Source organism: Microcaecilia unicolor, chromosome 13 (genome assembly GCF_901765095.1).
Source record: "Microcaecilia unicolor chromosome 13, aMicUni1.1, whole genome shotgun sequence".
Taxonomy (NCBI): domain Eukaryota; kingdom Metazoa; phylum Chordata; class Amphibia; order Gymnophiona; family Siphonopidae; genus Microcaecilia; species Microcaecilia unicolor.
The window spans coordinates 82,099,506-82,116,317 of NC_044043.1; the positions used below are offsets into that span (position 1 = coordinate 82,099,506).

The following is a 16,812-nucleotide window of genomic DNA, read 5'->3' on the forward strand; positions in this document are numbered from 1 at the left end:
CACTAACCCCCTCCCACCACAAAAAATGATGTTTCACAACTTTTTATTTTCACCCTCAAATGTCATACCCACCTCCCTGGCAGCAGTATGCAGGTCCCTGGAGCAGTTGTTAGGGGGTGCAGTGGACTTCAGGCAGGTGGACCCAGGCCCATCCCCCCCCCACCTGTTACAATTGTGCTGCTTAATGCTTAGTCGTCCAACCCCCCCAAACCCACTGTACCCACATGTAGGTGCCCCCCTTCACCCCATAGGGCTATAGTAATGGTGTAGACTTGTGGGCAGTGGGTTTTGAGGGGGATTTGGGGGGGCTCCACATACAAGGGAAGGGTGCTATGCACCTGGGAGCTCTTTTACCTTTTTTTTTGGTTTTGTAAAAGTGCCCCCTAGGGTGCCCGGTTGGTGTCCTGGCATGTGAGGGGGACCAGTGCACTACGAATCCTGGCCCCTCCCACGAACAAATGCCTTGGATTTATTTGTTTTTGAGCTGGGCGCTTTCATTTTCCATTATCACTGAAAAACAAAAATGCCCAGCTCACAAATTGTCGAATAAAACATGGACGTCTATTTTTTTCGAAAATACGGTTCGGTCCGCCCCTTCACGGACCCGTTCTCGGAGATAAACGCCCATGGAGGTAGACGTTTTCATTCGATTATGCCCCTCTATGTGTCTTTATAAAATAAGCTAAAGATAGGAGCCTTCCTGCCCTCTCAACCTAGGTGACCTGTTAGAAAATTACCTTCCATATGTACAGTTAAGTAGTTTATGCCAGCAAAAAGGTAATCTGCAATCCCCAAATTCCATAAAGTTGCACGCCCAACTTTAAGACAAATGTGCAAATTTCTGCATGCAAGTTATAGAATAAGGGCAGTTGTGTGCATAACTTAATTAGCTAACAAGCTGCTTGGTGTTAATTGGTGCTAATTAGCAGTGATGTGTGTGGTATTCTATAAATTGTGCACACAAATTCCAAAGTGCACAACTGTAAAAGAGGGCGTGAACCTCGAAGGGGCATGGGTGGGTCCCACAGTTACATGCTGTACTGCCTACAGTTAGATGCAAGCTTTTACACCAGGTATTGAGCTAGCGTCAAGTGCTTCCACCTAAAATTTGTGTCTAAAATACCAACATAAATGCAGCCTTATGCTTATATTTTAAAACAGCAATTGTGCTTTTAATTATCACTATGTAATCTGCGTTCAATGTGAAGCATCCCAGAACCTAACTTTAGGTGACCTTTTGGGAATTACCCCCAATGAGCCGGATTCAGTATGGGACCCTTTTACTAAAGGACAGTAGGGCTACCGCTGCGTTGGCATGCAGCAAATCAGGCCTACTTCCAGGCTACCAAATGAGCCTGGCAGTAGTCCTGGACTCTGCTGCACGCCAACTCTGGCATTCTTATTTTCTAGTGCTGGGGGCTTACCTGGGTGTAATCGGGCAGCCCCGCATACTGCCTGGTGCGCACAGGAGCCCTTACTGCCTCTTCAATGGGTAGCAGTAAGGACTGCCCTGGGAAATGGCTTTTTAACCTGCCGCAGTAAAAGGGAGCCTCAGTGCGCGGCGAATCCTCATGCCGATGCACTTGCAGGGCCCCTTTTACCACAGCTTGGTAAAAGGGACGCTAAATGTTACCGAAAGACAGACACTAGAAAGATCCATTCTAAAATGTAAGGGCACTCCAAGCCAGGTGCCCTTAATAGAATAATGCTAAGAGCAGATTCCTGTGCCCAGCTTTGATCATGAGTTCATACACCTGATGAAACTCTAGCGGGGTGTGGAATTCTGAGTATTTTTTAACATACATGGTGCCTAATTTCTGGAAGTGCTCCTGATCTGCCCATGCCCGTCTCATGGTCACGCCCCTTTTGAGTTGCGCATTATGGAATTTAGGCGCAGACGTTACAGATTAATGATTAGGCCAGATGCGAGTGCAAATACAATTTATTTATTTATTTATTTATTTATTTTTATGCCAATTAACTCCAATTATTGATTGTTAACACCTCATTAACTCAATAACTTGCACATTCATCTGGCCTATGCATCCAAATTTGGGCGATCTTTATAGAATCTGAGGAAATATGTATTAAAGGCAACACTATAATTGGGTGCCCGAACTTATGTGTCACTTCTGTGCAAGAATATAGGGGCTGCTATTCAGACCACGGGAGGGAGTCTAGCTAACTCCTGCGGTCGGCGCTAAGCCTGGATATTCGATGCCGGGCCGTTTCTAGTGACCGGCATCGAATATCTGGTTCATTTTTAGCCAATTTAAAGACAAGCGGCTAAGGCAACATTCATCGCTAGCTGGTTATCTTTAAACCGGCCAAAGATATCCCAATGTTCTCATGTGGCCAAATATGGCTGCTAAACTGTCTTTAAAAAATAGGTGGATGTCAGCGTTAACTCATTACAAATTTTAAAGTGCGTTATGCATTTAGTGCATTAATTGCGTTATTATCGCATTAAATGGACAGCACTAATTTATATCTATTTAGACTAATTGCATAGTTTATTGTATTGTATTTTATGTATTTGTTAGTTATGCATGGTTTATTTCATTTTATTGTACGTATTTGTTAAATAAGTAGCCTTTTATTATTAATCTGGAAACCCTGTTGTTGGTCCGACAAAAAGTAAATGAGTGAACTGTATTAAATGCTTTGATGTAAAATCCAGGCCTTACCCATATTCAGAGCAAACTTCTATAGCAAACATATTTTACCAATGTTTAAGGGCTTTATTATTTCTGTGTTTTTAGCTCAGATGTAGGATAAAAGTACCGTGGTTGTGTGTTAGTCCATAGTTCAGATCTACAAGTGAGAAATGTCACGAGTCTTCTCCCTCATGTAGGATGCTATTGATCGGTAGCTCCTGCATGCTGTAATTGCCTCAGACTAAACAGAATACAGTATCAATGGAGCAATTGACTTTTATGCTATAAATAGGGGGTTAGGTTTTTACAGGACAACAAAGTCTCAGAAGACTCAGTGCCACTTGAAACTTAAGTAGTTTCAGGTATAACCTTGTTAAGGTAACACTATATTTTAAAATAGAATATTTACAACACAGAGAGGGGCATAATCGAACGTTGCCGGCGAAATAGTTCACCAGCGATCTATTTTGGCGGCGGCGCAACAGCCGTCCGGAACCGTATTATGGAAAAAGATGGCCGGCCATCTTTTTTTTTGATAATATGGTTTAGCCTGGCCAAATGCCAGAGTTCACCGGGTTTGAGATGGCCAGTTTTGTTTTTCAGCGATAATGGAAAAAAATGCCAGCCATCTCAAACCCGGCTAAATCCAAGGCATTTGGTCATGGGAGGAGCCAGCATTTGTAGTGCACTGGTCTCCCTGACATGCCAGGATACCAACCGAGCACCCTAGGGAGCACTTCTAAAAATTTTTTAAAAATACAAAAAAGCTCCCAGGTGCATAGCTCCCTTACCTTGGGTGCTGAGTCCCCCAAATCCCCCCCAAACCCACTCCCCACAACTCTACACCATTACCATAGCCCTTATGGGTGAAGAGAGGGCACCTACATGTGGGTACAGTGGGTTTGGGGGGGGGGGGTTGGAGGGCTCAACACTTAGCACCACAAGTGTAACAGGTAGGGGGGGATGGACCTGGGTCTGCGTGCCTGAAGTGCACTGCACCCATTAAAAACTGCTCCAGGGACTTGCATACTGCTGTCAGGGAGCTGGGTATGACATTTGAGGCTGGCATACAGGCTGGTAAAAAAAGGTTTTTATTTTTATTTTTTTAGTGTGGGAGGGGGTTGGTGACCACTGGGGGACTACGAAGAGGTCATCCCCCATTCCCTCCGGTGGTCATCTGGTCAGTTGGGGCACCTTTTTGAGGCTTGGTCGTGAAAATAAAAGGACCAAGTAAACCCGGTGAAATACTGCTTAACGCTGCTTTTTTTTCCCATTATCCGCGAAAGTCGGCCATCTGGTAGCCACGCCATGCCCATCCATGTCCTGCCTTCGCTACACCACCGACACACCCCCTTGAACTTTCGCTGGCGCGGCGATGGGAAAGCGGCGATGTTGTCAAAAAAGCCGCTTTCGATTATACCGATTTCGACACTTTTGAGAGATCGACGGCCATCTCCCGATTTATGCCGGGAAATGGCCGGCGATCACTTTCGAAAATAAGCCTGAGAGTCATCCAAAATTCCTCACAAGGTTCCCCCTCTATATAATGATTTAAATGTATTTAGATTTTACTCCAGAATGGACTGCAATCAAACCTCATCATAGGACTTTTAAAGTTATAAATAATTTAGTTTCAGAGTATGATTAATGGTAGATGTTTCTGTGGCAGCAGAGTGAACTTCACATTTATATAGAACCTTCAAAGAAAAATGACTGTCTATAAAAAACCCACTATCACAAAAGTGCTTATGGTAAACAGAATTATTTACTCTCTGTCAATTAAGCATTTTACCATTAAGTCACGTCTTTAGCAGTTTCAAAAACATTCCTGAACCTGGGAGCAGCTACATTCAGAACAGGGTCACAAGTCCCCATGCATGAACAGGGCCAGATTCAAGATTTTTGGCACACATAGGTAAGAACAGAATGCAGATCCCAAAGATTGGGGAGCTGGGCATGTCAGAGGCCCCAAAGATCGAAAAGCTGGAAGAGGAGTGTAAAAGAAAAAAAATCATAGTGCTACAATGATGGTCCTCTGATGCAGCACATCAACATGGACCTGAAGTAATCAGGAAAAGGTTCCTATTTGGACTGGCCATTTGGGTCCTTTAAAATTTGGCATCCTAGGCAGTTGTCTATCTTGCCTAGCCATAAAAATGGGCCTGACAGGATCTAATTAGTTCATGTAGCTTGTGTTGTATCATTAGTAACCTCACAGCAAATGTGAGTGCGATAGACTTTCCTTCTAATGTGACTTTCTAGAGAAATTGTAGATTGCTCATGTTAATTTTGTAGGGGTTGATATTCAGCTGGTGACAATCAGCTTGTTATTGACTGCCATCAACGTTAAATCTAGAAATTCAATGCCGAGCCATATCATTACCAGGTTTTTGGAGCCGTCTAATCATAGCCGGTTAAAGGGCCCTTTTAGTAAAGGGTTGGCGTGCTGCAACAGGTTTGCCGTGCACCAATCCGGAACTACCACCGGGCTATCGCAGGAGCTCGGCGGTAGTTCCCACCCCAGTGCGTGCTTACTCGGCAGTTGATAGCATTGAAATCCCCATAAGCACTGAGAGGGGAAGTTATCAAGATGGGCTACTGTTAAGTTGAGCTATTTTACAACAAGTAGGTTTATTTTAGCATGGGGATGGGTGGGGATGGAGGATATTACAGTGGGGATGGGCAGGGATGGGTTAGATTCCAGCGGGGACGGGTGAAATTTCTGTCCGCGTGCAACTCTCCAGTTGCTATTCTATAACATCCACACTTCAATTTTTTAGCGCATAACTTCAAAGGGGTGTAGCTATGGGAGGAGTATAGGCGATTAAGGGGTGTTCAAGGACGTTAGGCATGATGTCATAGAATGTCATATCTGCGCCTAAGCGTTACGCCAGGTGTAAACTCAGCGCCAAAGGTTTGTCGCAAGATCTGCGCTAAGCTAGTAGTCTGCAAAGGGAGAGCGCTCTTTGAAGAATACTAGTTTGGTGCAGATCTTTTTGGCACATAACTTTGGGCGCTGTTTACTGAATCTGTCCTATGATGACCGGAGGAAATATTCAGCAGCAGTGGAGGAGTGGCCTAGTGGTTAGGATGGTGGACTTTGGTCCTGGGGAACTGAGGAACTGAGTTTGATTCCCACTTCAGGCACAGGCAGCTCCTTGTGACTCTGGGCAAGTCACTTAACCCTCCATTGTCCCATGTAAGCCACATTGAACCTGCCATGAGTGGGAAAGTGCGGGGTACAAATGTAATAAAAATAAATACCCCTTAATTCTATAAAAAGCACTAAAAATTGTGCACACAAATTTGGGCGCGTTCCCAAATTTCCTGCACAATTTAATCAAATAATGAACTAATAATTGGCTTTTAACAAGCAATTATTGGTGCTAATTGAAATGAATTAATATGTACGTGTGTAAATTTAGGCGTAAGATCCGTGCCTAAATTTTACACGTGTTCCGGAAAAGGGGGTGCAGAAATGGGAGGGTCATGGCCATTTTTGGGGCACAGCAAGGGTGTGGATTCCAGCTATGCATGCAATTATAAAATAAGGGGGTTACACATGTAAATTTAGCCATGGGCATTTGCACCACATTTTCATTGGTGCAAATGAATGTATCCAAATTTATGCGTGACCCATGGTCTTAAGCGCTATGTACGTCCATTTTTTTAGGCACGATTTATAAAATTCACCCCATAGTGCTGGTGAAAATTCAACTAGAGGGAGCTTATACATTTAGCAGTGCCTGATAAATAGATAACTCCTATTGAATAGTGATCCATATGTTTTAAAGTTGATTTAATGTAGAACTATCATTGATAGGTGGAGTAAACTAAGCCTTTAAATTTTATTTATTTATTTATTATTACATTTGTATCCCACATTTTCCCACTGATCGCAGGCTCAAAGTGGCTTACATAAGTCTGCAGTGCAAGCTACAATACAAGAAGAACAATTATACAAATTGCGAACAAGATATAAAATATCAATTAAACATCAAAAGGCAAGAAATAATAACAGGTAATTATTGTCCTTGGAGCTGAATTTATAGTAACAGTTAATTCAAGTTAAGTTAAACCAGTTAATTTTCTTGTATAATTTTCGGAAATTTAGGTAGTTCTGGGTAGATTTTACTTGTTTGGGTAGAGCATTCCATAATTGAGTGCCTATGTATGTAAAGTTGGTGGCGTAAATTGATTTGTATTTGAGGAATGTATTTAAAGAAGTAATCCATCAAAGTGATGCTTCTTCCACGGTCTGAGTAAGAAAATTTTCTGGGGAGAGAATGGACATAGGAGGGGAGTGTACTGGGTCATGGTTGACAAACCAACTAGTATTACCTTTAAATGCTGATTTATGATTATGTGATTGGGGATTTTCAAAAACTAATGAGGAAAGGAACTAATAACTGGTCAGTTCAAGGCAATGCAAGGGAGTAAGCATTAGTAATGGTGAAAGGTGAATTATTTTGTAATGAAATTAGGTCAAGAATATGACCAGCTGAGAGCATGGGGACATCAGCTACTTGAATGAAATTGAGGTCATTAAAGAAATGCAAGAAATTATGTTGATCTTGGAGCAGATGGATTATCCACATGAACGTTGAAATCCCCAACAATAATAAGATCTGGGAACCAGGTATATGTGTCTGCAAGCGTATGCAGAAGCAGATCCCAGCTTTGCTTTAAAATTGCTGGAGGAGAATTAAGGTGCGCTGAAAAATGGCTTGCGGTAGTGTAGATTCGTGTTTTAGGCGCGCACAGAATTATTTTTTAGCACACCTACAAAAAATGCCTTTTTTTTCCAAAAATGGATGTGCGGCAAAATGAAAATTGCCGCGCATCCATTTTGGGTCTGAGACCTTACCGCAAGCCATTGACCTAGCGGTGTCTCATGCGGTGACCTGGTGCTAATGGTTTACGCGTGTCAAATGCCACTTGGCATGCGTAGCTACCGCGCACCAGAAAATAAAAAATATTTTTCAGACACACCTAGTGCATGCGCGTCAAAATTGAAATTACCACAAGGGCCACATGGTAACCTGGCGGTAACTCCAATTTTGCACACGTTGGGCATGCGTAGGCATTTATGCGGCTTGCAAAAGGGCCCCTGAAAAAGTGGCTGTGATGGGAGCTGTTATTTTAAGGATCAAAATTTCTTGACATGAAAAGGTAGTGGCACAGTGCATACAAATTCATCTCATTCTGCTTCACTATGGATATCCTGAAAACCAAACTGGGTTGGGGGTTTTCCAGGAATGGCTTTCTAGCACTTCAGTTTACTCATCATTCTCCATTACACCTCTTCCCTTTAGATCTATTTGCAATTTCATTGTGTTCAGATGATATGGCACACATGCACCCCTGGGGTGGCTACTTGAATGTTTCCAAATTAAGGCATAGGATGAGATAATACTTGCTAACTATCCCTACAGTTAATTCAAGCACCAAGACCTACAGAAGCATTTCATGCATTGCATAGTTGTAATAGGGTAGACTGATAAGGAAGGTGATGTGAGTGACCAAGCTAAAACTAATAGGATCCTTCCACAGTTGCAAGTGGAACAGCTATGGATGTACATTGGGCCGAAATTTTCACTTTATTTAGCATTTGTTTCCAATTTTAAGACTTTTTTTTGTTTGTTTTACACATTTGTTTTAATAAAAATGTTCAATCTGCATTAAAACGTTTTAAAGTGCGCCAATAACTTAATGTGCATTCATTCCTAGGTTATCATGCATTAAATCAGTTCAACATGCACTACAATTTTTAAGGCACGTTAAAGAACCAAATGCACACTAACAAATGGATATTATTATTATTATTTATTGCACTTGTATCCCACATTTTCCCACCTATTTGCAGGCTCAATGTGGCTTACAGAGACCTGTTATAGCATAGCTATACCAGGTTAGCGAAAACAATTGGTATTACAAAGCCGTAAAAGAATACAGGAAGGTTTGAACAAGTCATTATTGGAAGATAGATTATGTGCCATTTTGGTTATGTGTTGTGTTGTAGTTAGTTAAAGGTTTTCGTGGTAGGCTGCTTCCAAGTATAGTCTGAAAACAAAAGTTTTGAAGGTTCAGATCCTGTTTCTTGCTGGAACGTAAGCTACAATACTGTGGAGTAACATACCAAGAGGGCTACCTGTGGCCCCTCCTCCCCCCCCCCCCCCAAATTATCCCTATAAAGATATCATATCTGAGCGTGTTCCTTTAGGATGGATGTTTACAAATATGATCATTAAAACAATTATCCATTATCTATTAGATATGAATAGGGTGCCCTATTCAGAGTCAAAGGTGACAATCGCCCAATTATTTACTGAAAACAAGGCCCAAAGCCAACGTCATTCAAGCTCAACAGGAGGACCTGACCATAGCTTCCACTGTTTTTTATCCTCACTACATTCCACTTATCTGAACACAAACAGTGACAGCATAAGAATGCTGAAATAATTGTCACCTCAGAGGAAAGATTCAAGCTATTCTGTTATTACATTTTTTATTTTATGATTTTTTTTTTGCTGTGCTTTTATTTTGAACTATGTACAGGCATGAATCATGTGTTTTATGCTGTACTTTTTTTTTTATTTTTTGTTACATTTGTACCCCGCGCTTTCCTACTCATGGCAGGCTCAATGCAGCAGGCAATGGAGGGTTAAGTGACTTGCCCAGAGTCACAAGGAGCTGCCTGCGCCGGGAATCAAACTCAATTCCTCAGGACCCAAGTCCACTCCTCCACTGTTGCTACTATTTGAGATTCTACATGGAATGTTGCTATTCCACTAGCAACATTCCATGTAGAAGTCGGCCCTTGCAGATCACCAATGTGACTCACAGAAACAGAAGCCTGCGCAGCCTTCTACATGGAATGTTGCTAGTGGAATAGCAACATTCTATGTAGAATCTCCAATAGTAGCAACATTCCATGTAGAATCTCCAATAGTATCTATTTTATTTTTGTTACATTTGTACCCTGCGCTTTCCCACTCATGGCAGGCTCAATGCGGCTTACACGGGGCAATGGAGGGTTAAGTGACTTGCCCAGAGTCACAAGGAGCTGCCTGTGCCTGAAGTGGGAATGGAACTCAGTTCCCCAGGACCAAAGTCCACCACCCTAACCACTAGGCCACTCTCCGCTTTGTACATCTTTTGACCGTATAATTGGACTATAAATGTTATCAAATTAAATCAAATTAAATTACTTTGACCAAATGTCCCAGTTTGATTAGCATTTTAACACCCCCCCCCTTTTTTTTTTTTTAATAAATATTCTAGAAGATTCTCTGTTAAGGTGGTGCTTGCAACCTTTCATTACAATTTTTTTCCTGAAACGTCTGAAGACCCAGAGTAGATCTGATTATGTTGGGCACCAGCCTGGACTGTAAATTGATATTTAGTAACTTCAGTACTGTGTGGGGCAAATACGTAACTAGAAGAGTTTGGGCAATTTTGTTGCTTTTTCTTTCTAAATCTAAACCATATGGCAAAGCATTATGGGGCATGTAGTCCTTGTGTTTTCATTGTAAAATCAGAGTTAAAGCTCTCAAAATTTAATTGATTGGGAATAGACAACCAGACCTGGAAATCAATACTTTCATGATGCTTGGAGGTATTTGTGACAGAACGAAAATCACAACGGGCCTAAACTCTTATCATTGCCTCCAGGAAACCCACCTCTATCAGATTATTAAATATTTTCTCCTAAACACACACTCTCATAAAAAAAGACAAACTAAAAAAATATGATTTGGTCTATTATCTAGGTGGTCTATATAGACCAAATCTCCTTTCCTCTTACAATATTTTTAACACCTACTATTTTAATAGGTAGGGTTTGCTATACAAAAACATCAGACGTCATCTAGAAATGAGATTTATTTACAATCTGCTCTGCCGTGCAACATATCAGTCTGAGGTTCTGCCTTCACAGCCCAATCAACTAGATTGTTCAGCCTTCGTCATCTTCTTGATTCCATGGTTAATGTGTTGACTGGATGGGGGAAAGGAGGGTAAGCGGGTGACACCAACCTTTGTGCAAGACAGCATTGGCAGGCTTGTTGCCCGCAAGGGATTCTTTGGAGAGGTGCTGGTGGCTCTCGGCAAGGCACTCCACTTCCGCCAGACGAGCGTTGAGTGCCATGGCTGGATGGTTGGGGTCCTGGGTCATGTTGAGGTATGCAGCCCTCCTGAGCTGTTCCTCTATTACCAATGCTTGTTCCAGCAGCTGGGGAGATTTATTAAAAAAAAGAGCACAGTGAGTCACTAAGAAAATTCTATCCACGTGAAAGTACAGTGAGGGGTAGGGGCAGGGCCAGCCCTCCTCTATGTGGCCTAAGCATCTGCCTAGGGTAACAGCATTTGGGGGCAGCCAGGACTGTTGCTCCCTACTTCCTCCCAGCCCGGCCAGAAGATTAAAGAAGCTCCACTTTGTCCCAGCCCCCCTCTAGGGCAGACTTCCTGTTGCAGGGGAGTGGGACCAAGCAGCACTTCAGTGTGGATCTGTGCTTACAGGGCCCACATAGTGCTGATACTTCTTTAATCTTCGGGCCAGCCCGGGAGGAGGTAGAAGGAGGCAGCAGCAGGAGTGACAGCGAGAAGGGAAAGGTAAGGTGCTGGACACCGGGTGGAGGTAGGAAAGGGGAGATGAGAAGCTGGCCAACTAGAAGGGGGCTTTAGAGGAGAAGGGAAGATGCTCGACTGTGAGGGTGGGGGAGGGGTGGCATGCCTAGGCCGACCGATACCCTTGGGCCAGCCCTGGGTAGGGGGAAACATAAGATGAAAAGAGCAGAGACATTAGTCAACTAACTTTACTACTTTAGGGGGTCTTTTACTAAGACGCAGTAGTGTTTTTAGCTCGCAGTGGAAATCAGCTGGCAGTAAATGCCGAGACATCCTTAGGAATATAATGGGCGACTCGGCATTTACCGCCAGCTGATTTCTACCGCAAGCTAAAAACGCTACTGCAGCTTAGTAAAGGATCCCTTAAATGCATAGTAAGAACAGCTTTATTAAAATGTTAACACTGTAGTATCCAGTGTTTAAAACGTTTTGGTTTTGATCCCCAAGTTCCTCCTTTCTCTCTTTTCTTTCAGCTCATCTGGAACCATTTTGGGGATTCTTGTACTATAAACCTTCACTTGTTACCCACCTACAGATATTTCTCAACTTTAGCAGATCCTCCTTTCCACTTATACTGTTCCTTTCCAAGGGGGGGGGGGGGGGGGAAGGATATTTTCAATCACACCCAGGATACAAAACGTTACTCTGATTGAGCATCTGACCACTGGAGGAATGAAGACATGACCTCTACTTAATCTCCAGTGGTTACTCACCCCCCCCCCCCCCCCCCCCCAAGAATTGAAAGTGACAGTGGATACCATGCGGTATGACAGCTTCAGGTATTACGGCCATTCCTATTAGACATGTAAGGAATAGCAAACGTAAGGAGTAGCCTAGTGGTCAGTGCAGTGGACCTTGAACAACAGGACCCAGGTGTAACTCCTACGTTAACACTTATTTCTGTACAAATATGTGAACCCACCTAGAACATAGAAATACCTACTGTCCCTGAATTTATAAGACACCTGCACGCGTGACAGCTATTGTAGTAGTGTACCGTTAGGTACAGTAACATAGTAAATGACGGCAGAAAAAGACCTGCACGGTCCATCCAGTCTGCCCAACAAGACAAACTCATATGTGCTACTTTTTGTGTATACCCTACTTTGATTTGTACCTGGCCTCTTCAGGGCACAGACCGTATAAGTCTGCCCAGCACTATCCCCGCCTCCCACCACCGGCTCTGACACAGACCGTATAAGTCTGCCCAGCACTATCCTCGCCTCCCACCACCGGCTGGCTCTGCCACCCAATCTCGGCTAAGCTCCTTAGGATCTGTTCCTTCTGAACAGGATTCCTTTATGTTTATCCCATGCGTGCTTGAATTCTGTTACCGTTTTCATTTCCACCACCTCCCGCGGGAGGGCATTCCAAGTAGGTTTCTATCTGTTCCTGGAGGGTTCACAATAAGATATAAAGGAATTAAGGTGGGATTTGTACCTGGGACACTTTGTTTAAAGTCCACTGCACTGACCACTAGGCTGCCCCTCTGCCCTGCAGGGACGTCTGTGTAGCTATTTTTGCACAAACGATGCCAAACAGACGTTTTTGTGCCTGCTTTCTTGGCGTTCATATTTTGGCCATTTAAATTTGGAAAATGGCTGTACATTTTGGACATATTCAGTGCAAGAACATCCTTCTTATATATTTTCAAATTGGAAATCCCAACGTTTTTTCCTGTTTGAAAATAGCTGCAAGATGGGAGGCATTAATGATCAGGATGTTCCAATTCTGACTTGGACATTGTTTTGAAAATGCCCCGCCACATGTGAAAAAATATAAGATTTTTAAAATAACAGAAAATTCCTCCTCCTGAACTCTACTGCTGTATGGCCTTTTGGCTAAAAGTTGTGGGTTATAAGACTTTGCATTAAATGAAATTAAGTAAACTATTACAAGGAAAAATGTTCACCATTAAGTACTGTGCAGTTGATATGCAAAAGATTTATCTGGCTAACTTTTGAAAAAAAAAAATGCAACCACCAAAGCAGCGAAGGTGGTCGAAAAGAAGAAAAGCAACCAAGGTTATCACCAATGCAAATTCAGTTTCATTTTAGTGCTGAAAATTCACTCACCGTGCATTGCGAGGAGAGGGAAGTTTGCACTGTGCAATTGTCCCATACTTGATTTATTGAGAAACGGATTCCCCCTGATGCAGCATTTGTGCTGAAACCCAGCCGAGTTGGGTCAACTTTCAATAAATTTGCATTGGCGACAACCTTGGTTGCTTCTTCTCCTTTCAACCACCTTCTCTCCTTTGGTTGTTGCTTATACTACGGAGGTCTCTTCCTGATTTTTTGGTTTAACTTTTAGAAACAGCTGGACAAAACCCAAGATTTGATCATCCTCCTCCACCCATGATCTCAGTTTTGTCTGGAGAAATTTTGGGGTGCACAAAATACTGACAAATAAGGAGAGGCAGGTTTGGACATGCTCGTAGCCAGCAATGATATTTAGCACAGGCTAGATAAATTTACTGTGGGGAGATGTTGATGCACACAAAAGGTTGTCCTAAGTTATCCAGATAACTTTAAGCAGATATATTCAGCAGCAAACTTATCTGTTTAACATTATCACTGACCAGCTTGCTGAACACCAGTCTCTGTATTTATCACTAGCCAAAACATTGCTCTCTGTTCCATGCTTTTTAGCCCAAACTAGGCTACTGCACTAAATTTTCCTCAATGTAGCTGCTCTGGCTAAATCATTTCAAATAAAGTAAATATGTACCTTGAATCTCCGAGCCAGAAACTTGTTTTTCATCTCAAGGTAGTTTCCTTTGTGTATCTCAGACTTGAAGGGCTCATTTAGGATAAGGTAACGAGGATCGTTCTGTATGTCCTGCCAGCGGGCATAACCATGGCTGAGAGCAAGGTCAAGCATTAAGGACATCACAACCAGTGCATTATCAGGAGTCATTAACAGAGAATAGCCAAGAAATGGTACATCTTACTCATGGAATCTGCACCATCAAGGCAGGGTAAATGGGGTGGTATAAGTCATGGCTTTCTAAATCTATCCTGGGGTCCAGACAACCAACTGTGATTTCAGGATATCAGCAATGAATATATATAAAATTAATTTGCATGCGTTAGGGTCTCAATGTATGCAAATTAAAAAGAGAGATTAAATTGTCAATAGCCTATTTATTATTACCTGATTATATTTTCATTACCTGTATATATTTGTAAAAGATTAATGATATTGAAGAGTGCTAGTACAAAGTTTCTGGCTACCCTGGGCAACTTCACATTTTCATGAACCCTACTCCTTGCTGACATCAGTGTTGATCATGCTAACTTTCTCCCCATTTAGTTCTAGCAAAAAAGATGCTGGCACTCACATGCAAGGCCATCCTTAAGGGGTGGGATAACCACTGAGTGACCAACCCCCACAATAGCCACACTCTCTGCAACTCTTAGGGAAGTGGAAGAGACCGTGAGCCTGATCAATCCTGCTGCCTGTTGAAAACTTCTGTTTTGTCAAAAAGCAGGATTGAGTCAGGCACACAAGTGGGTGACTCCCAAGCTTAGGGCTGCTCCAACTCCTTGTACGTTTCGATTTCAAGAACCACACTGACAGAATGTGAGAGTTGGTACTAGCTCAGAGAGAAATATTTGCCAGAATAGTTTGACTGAAGGCACTGTCTGCTACTGAAGCAAGGTAAAGGTATGGAGTGGGGACCATGTCACTGCTCTGCAGATGGTAACAAGCGATGCAGATTTCAGTAGAGCTACCATGGTTGCAGTAATCCTAATCTAATCCAGATATTTCACTCCGGAGCTGAGAGGAGTATCTACTTCTTGATAACAGAAGTGAATGCAGGATGCTAGAGTTGTATTTGCTACAGGAGAGCCAGTCCTATTGGGATCAAAAGACATGAATAACTCAGTTTTGGATCGACTCAGTTCTTCTAAAGTAGTATGTGAAAATGTGCTTGCAGTTCAGAGTGTGAAGGGTCTTCTAGGGTTTTTATAGGGCTTTGGGGAAAAAAAAGAAATATCCTCTCACTGGTGTGAAAAGGCAATGCTACCTTCAGCAAGAATGTAGGGTAGGTTTGGAGAACAACCATGTTATGATGAAATCAAGTGAAAGGTTCAGAGGTTTCCAAAGCTTTAAGCTCACTCACCCTTCTATCCAAGGTTACTGCAATGAAGAAGAGCATCTTGCAGGTGAGGACCTTCAAAGAAGAAGAGTCCAATGGCTTAAAACCTGATTTCATTAATGAAGCTAGCACCAAGGTAGGGTCCAAAAAAAAAAAGAGGCCTTCAGTAGTGGAGGCTTGAAAAAAATATGAAATAGTACAGTGGAAACCTGGAAGGTTATTCACTGGGACATGGTAGGCTGAGATAGCACAAAGGTGTACTCTTATGGAGGATGTTTGGAGACCTTATTGATACAGGTGATACAAGTACTGCAAAATAATAGCAGGTGGACACATTGCAGGAACGGGGCTCATTAGCAAGACACCAGGTCTTGAATAAGCTGTAGTACCCAAGGGTAGAGACCAAAGAATGATCAATTTCCAGGCTACAAGGGCCAGAGACCTCAAGCCTGGATGATGTAGACACCCCTCCTTGTTGAATTATCAATGTAGAAAATTAGTAGAGCTTTAAAGGAGGTAAAACAGTCAACTGCTTGAGAAATGGGAACCAGTTCTGCTGAGACCAATCGGCTATTATGAGAGTCATGGTGCTTGGCCTTTTTGGAACTTGTAAAAGGATCTTGCAATGGGAGGGGCTGGCAGGAATGTATACAGGAAGGATCAGGACTATGGAATTGATAATGAATCCAAGGTAGAAAGGCAGAGCAGTAAAGCAAAGGTTTGGAGTTTTCTCTGTTGGCGATAAGGTCAATCTGAAGTGTCCCCTATTCTTAGAAAATGGAGTTGAGGAGTGATGTGTCCAGAGGCCATTAATGGGGTTGAAGACTCTGCTGAGTTTGCCAGCTATTTGCTTTTGCATTCCAGGGATATAAGCCATTTGAATGTGTGTATGGTTTGCTAAGGCAACGTCTCCGATTTATTTCTGCATCTTGACACAGAGGCAAATAAACTGTCTTTCCTTGCTTGTTGACATAAAACATTGCCACTTAGTTGTCAGTGTGTATCGACATCGATGAATCTTGGAAAGTGTGGCGGAATACCAAAAGAATGTAATAAATCACTTTGAACTCCAAGTAGTTGACATGGGGAGACCTCTCAGAACTTGACCAACTTCCGTGGCACTGATGAGCATTGACGTGAGCTTCCCAGTCTATGGTCAATGATCTATAATCAGGACTGGTTCTGAATTAAAGGAACTCCTGCAAGAGATCCACCACTGCAGCATTAGCCAAAGTCGAGGTGCTGGACGAAGAAGTGATAAGAGAGTCTGACAATATTGATTCCACTATAACTAGGACCCATTGAGGATGCTTCATTTTTAAATGCGTCAAAAGCACAACATGGACAGCTGCAGTCATGTGACCCAACACCTGAAGATAAGCCCTGGCTATAACTTTGGGTGCTATTTGCAAAATACAAACA

The 16,812-nt window shown here is 42.6% G+C and overlaps 1 protein-coding gene across 1 annotated transcript in view; it reads right to left on the bottom strand.

Moving 5' to 3' along the window:
* CHD5 (chromodomain helicase DNA binding protein 5) overlaps positions 1-16,812 on the bottom strand; it is a 192,126-nt gene that overhangs the window by 31,426 nt on the left and 143,888 nt on the right. The window contains 2 exon segments of the mRNA XM_030222487.1: positions 10,695-10,890; positions 14,016-14,148. Of these exon segments, the coding sequence (XP_030078347.1) occupies positions 10,695-10,890; positions 14,016-14,148 (329 nt within the window).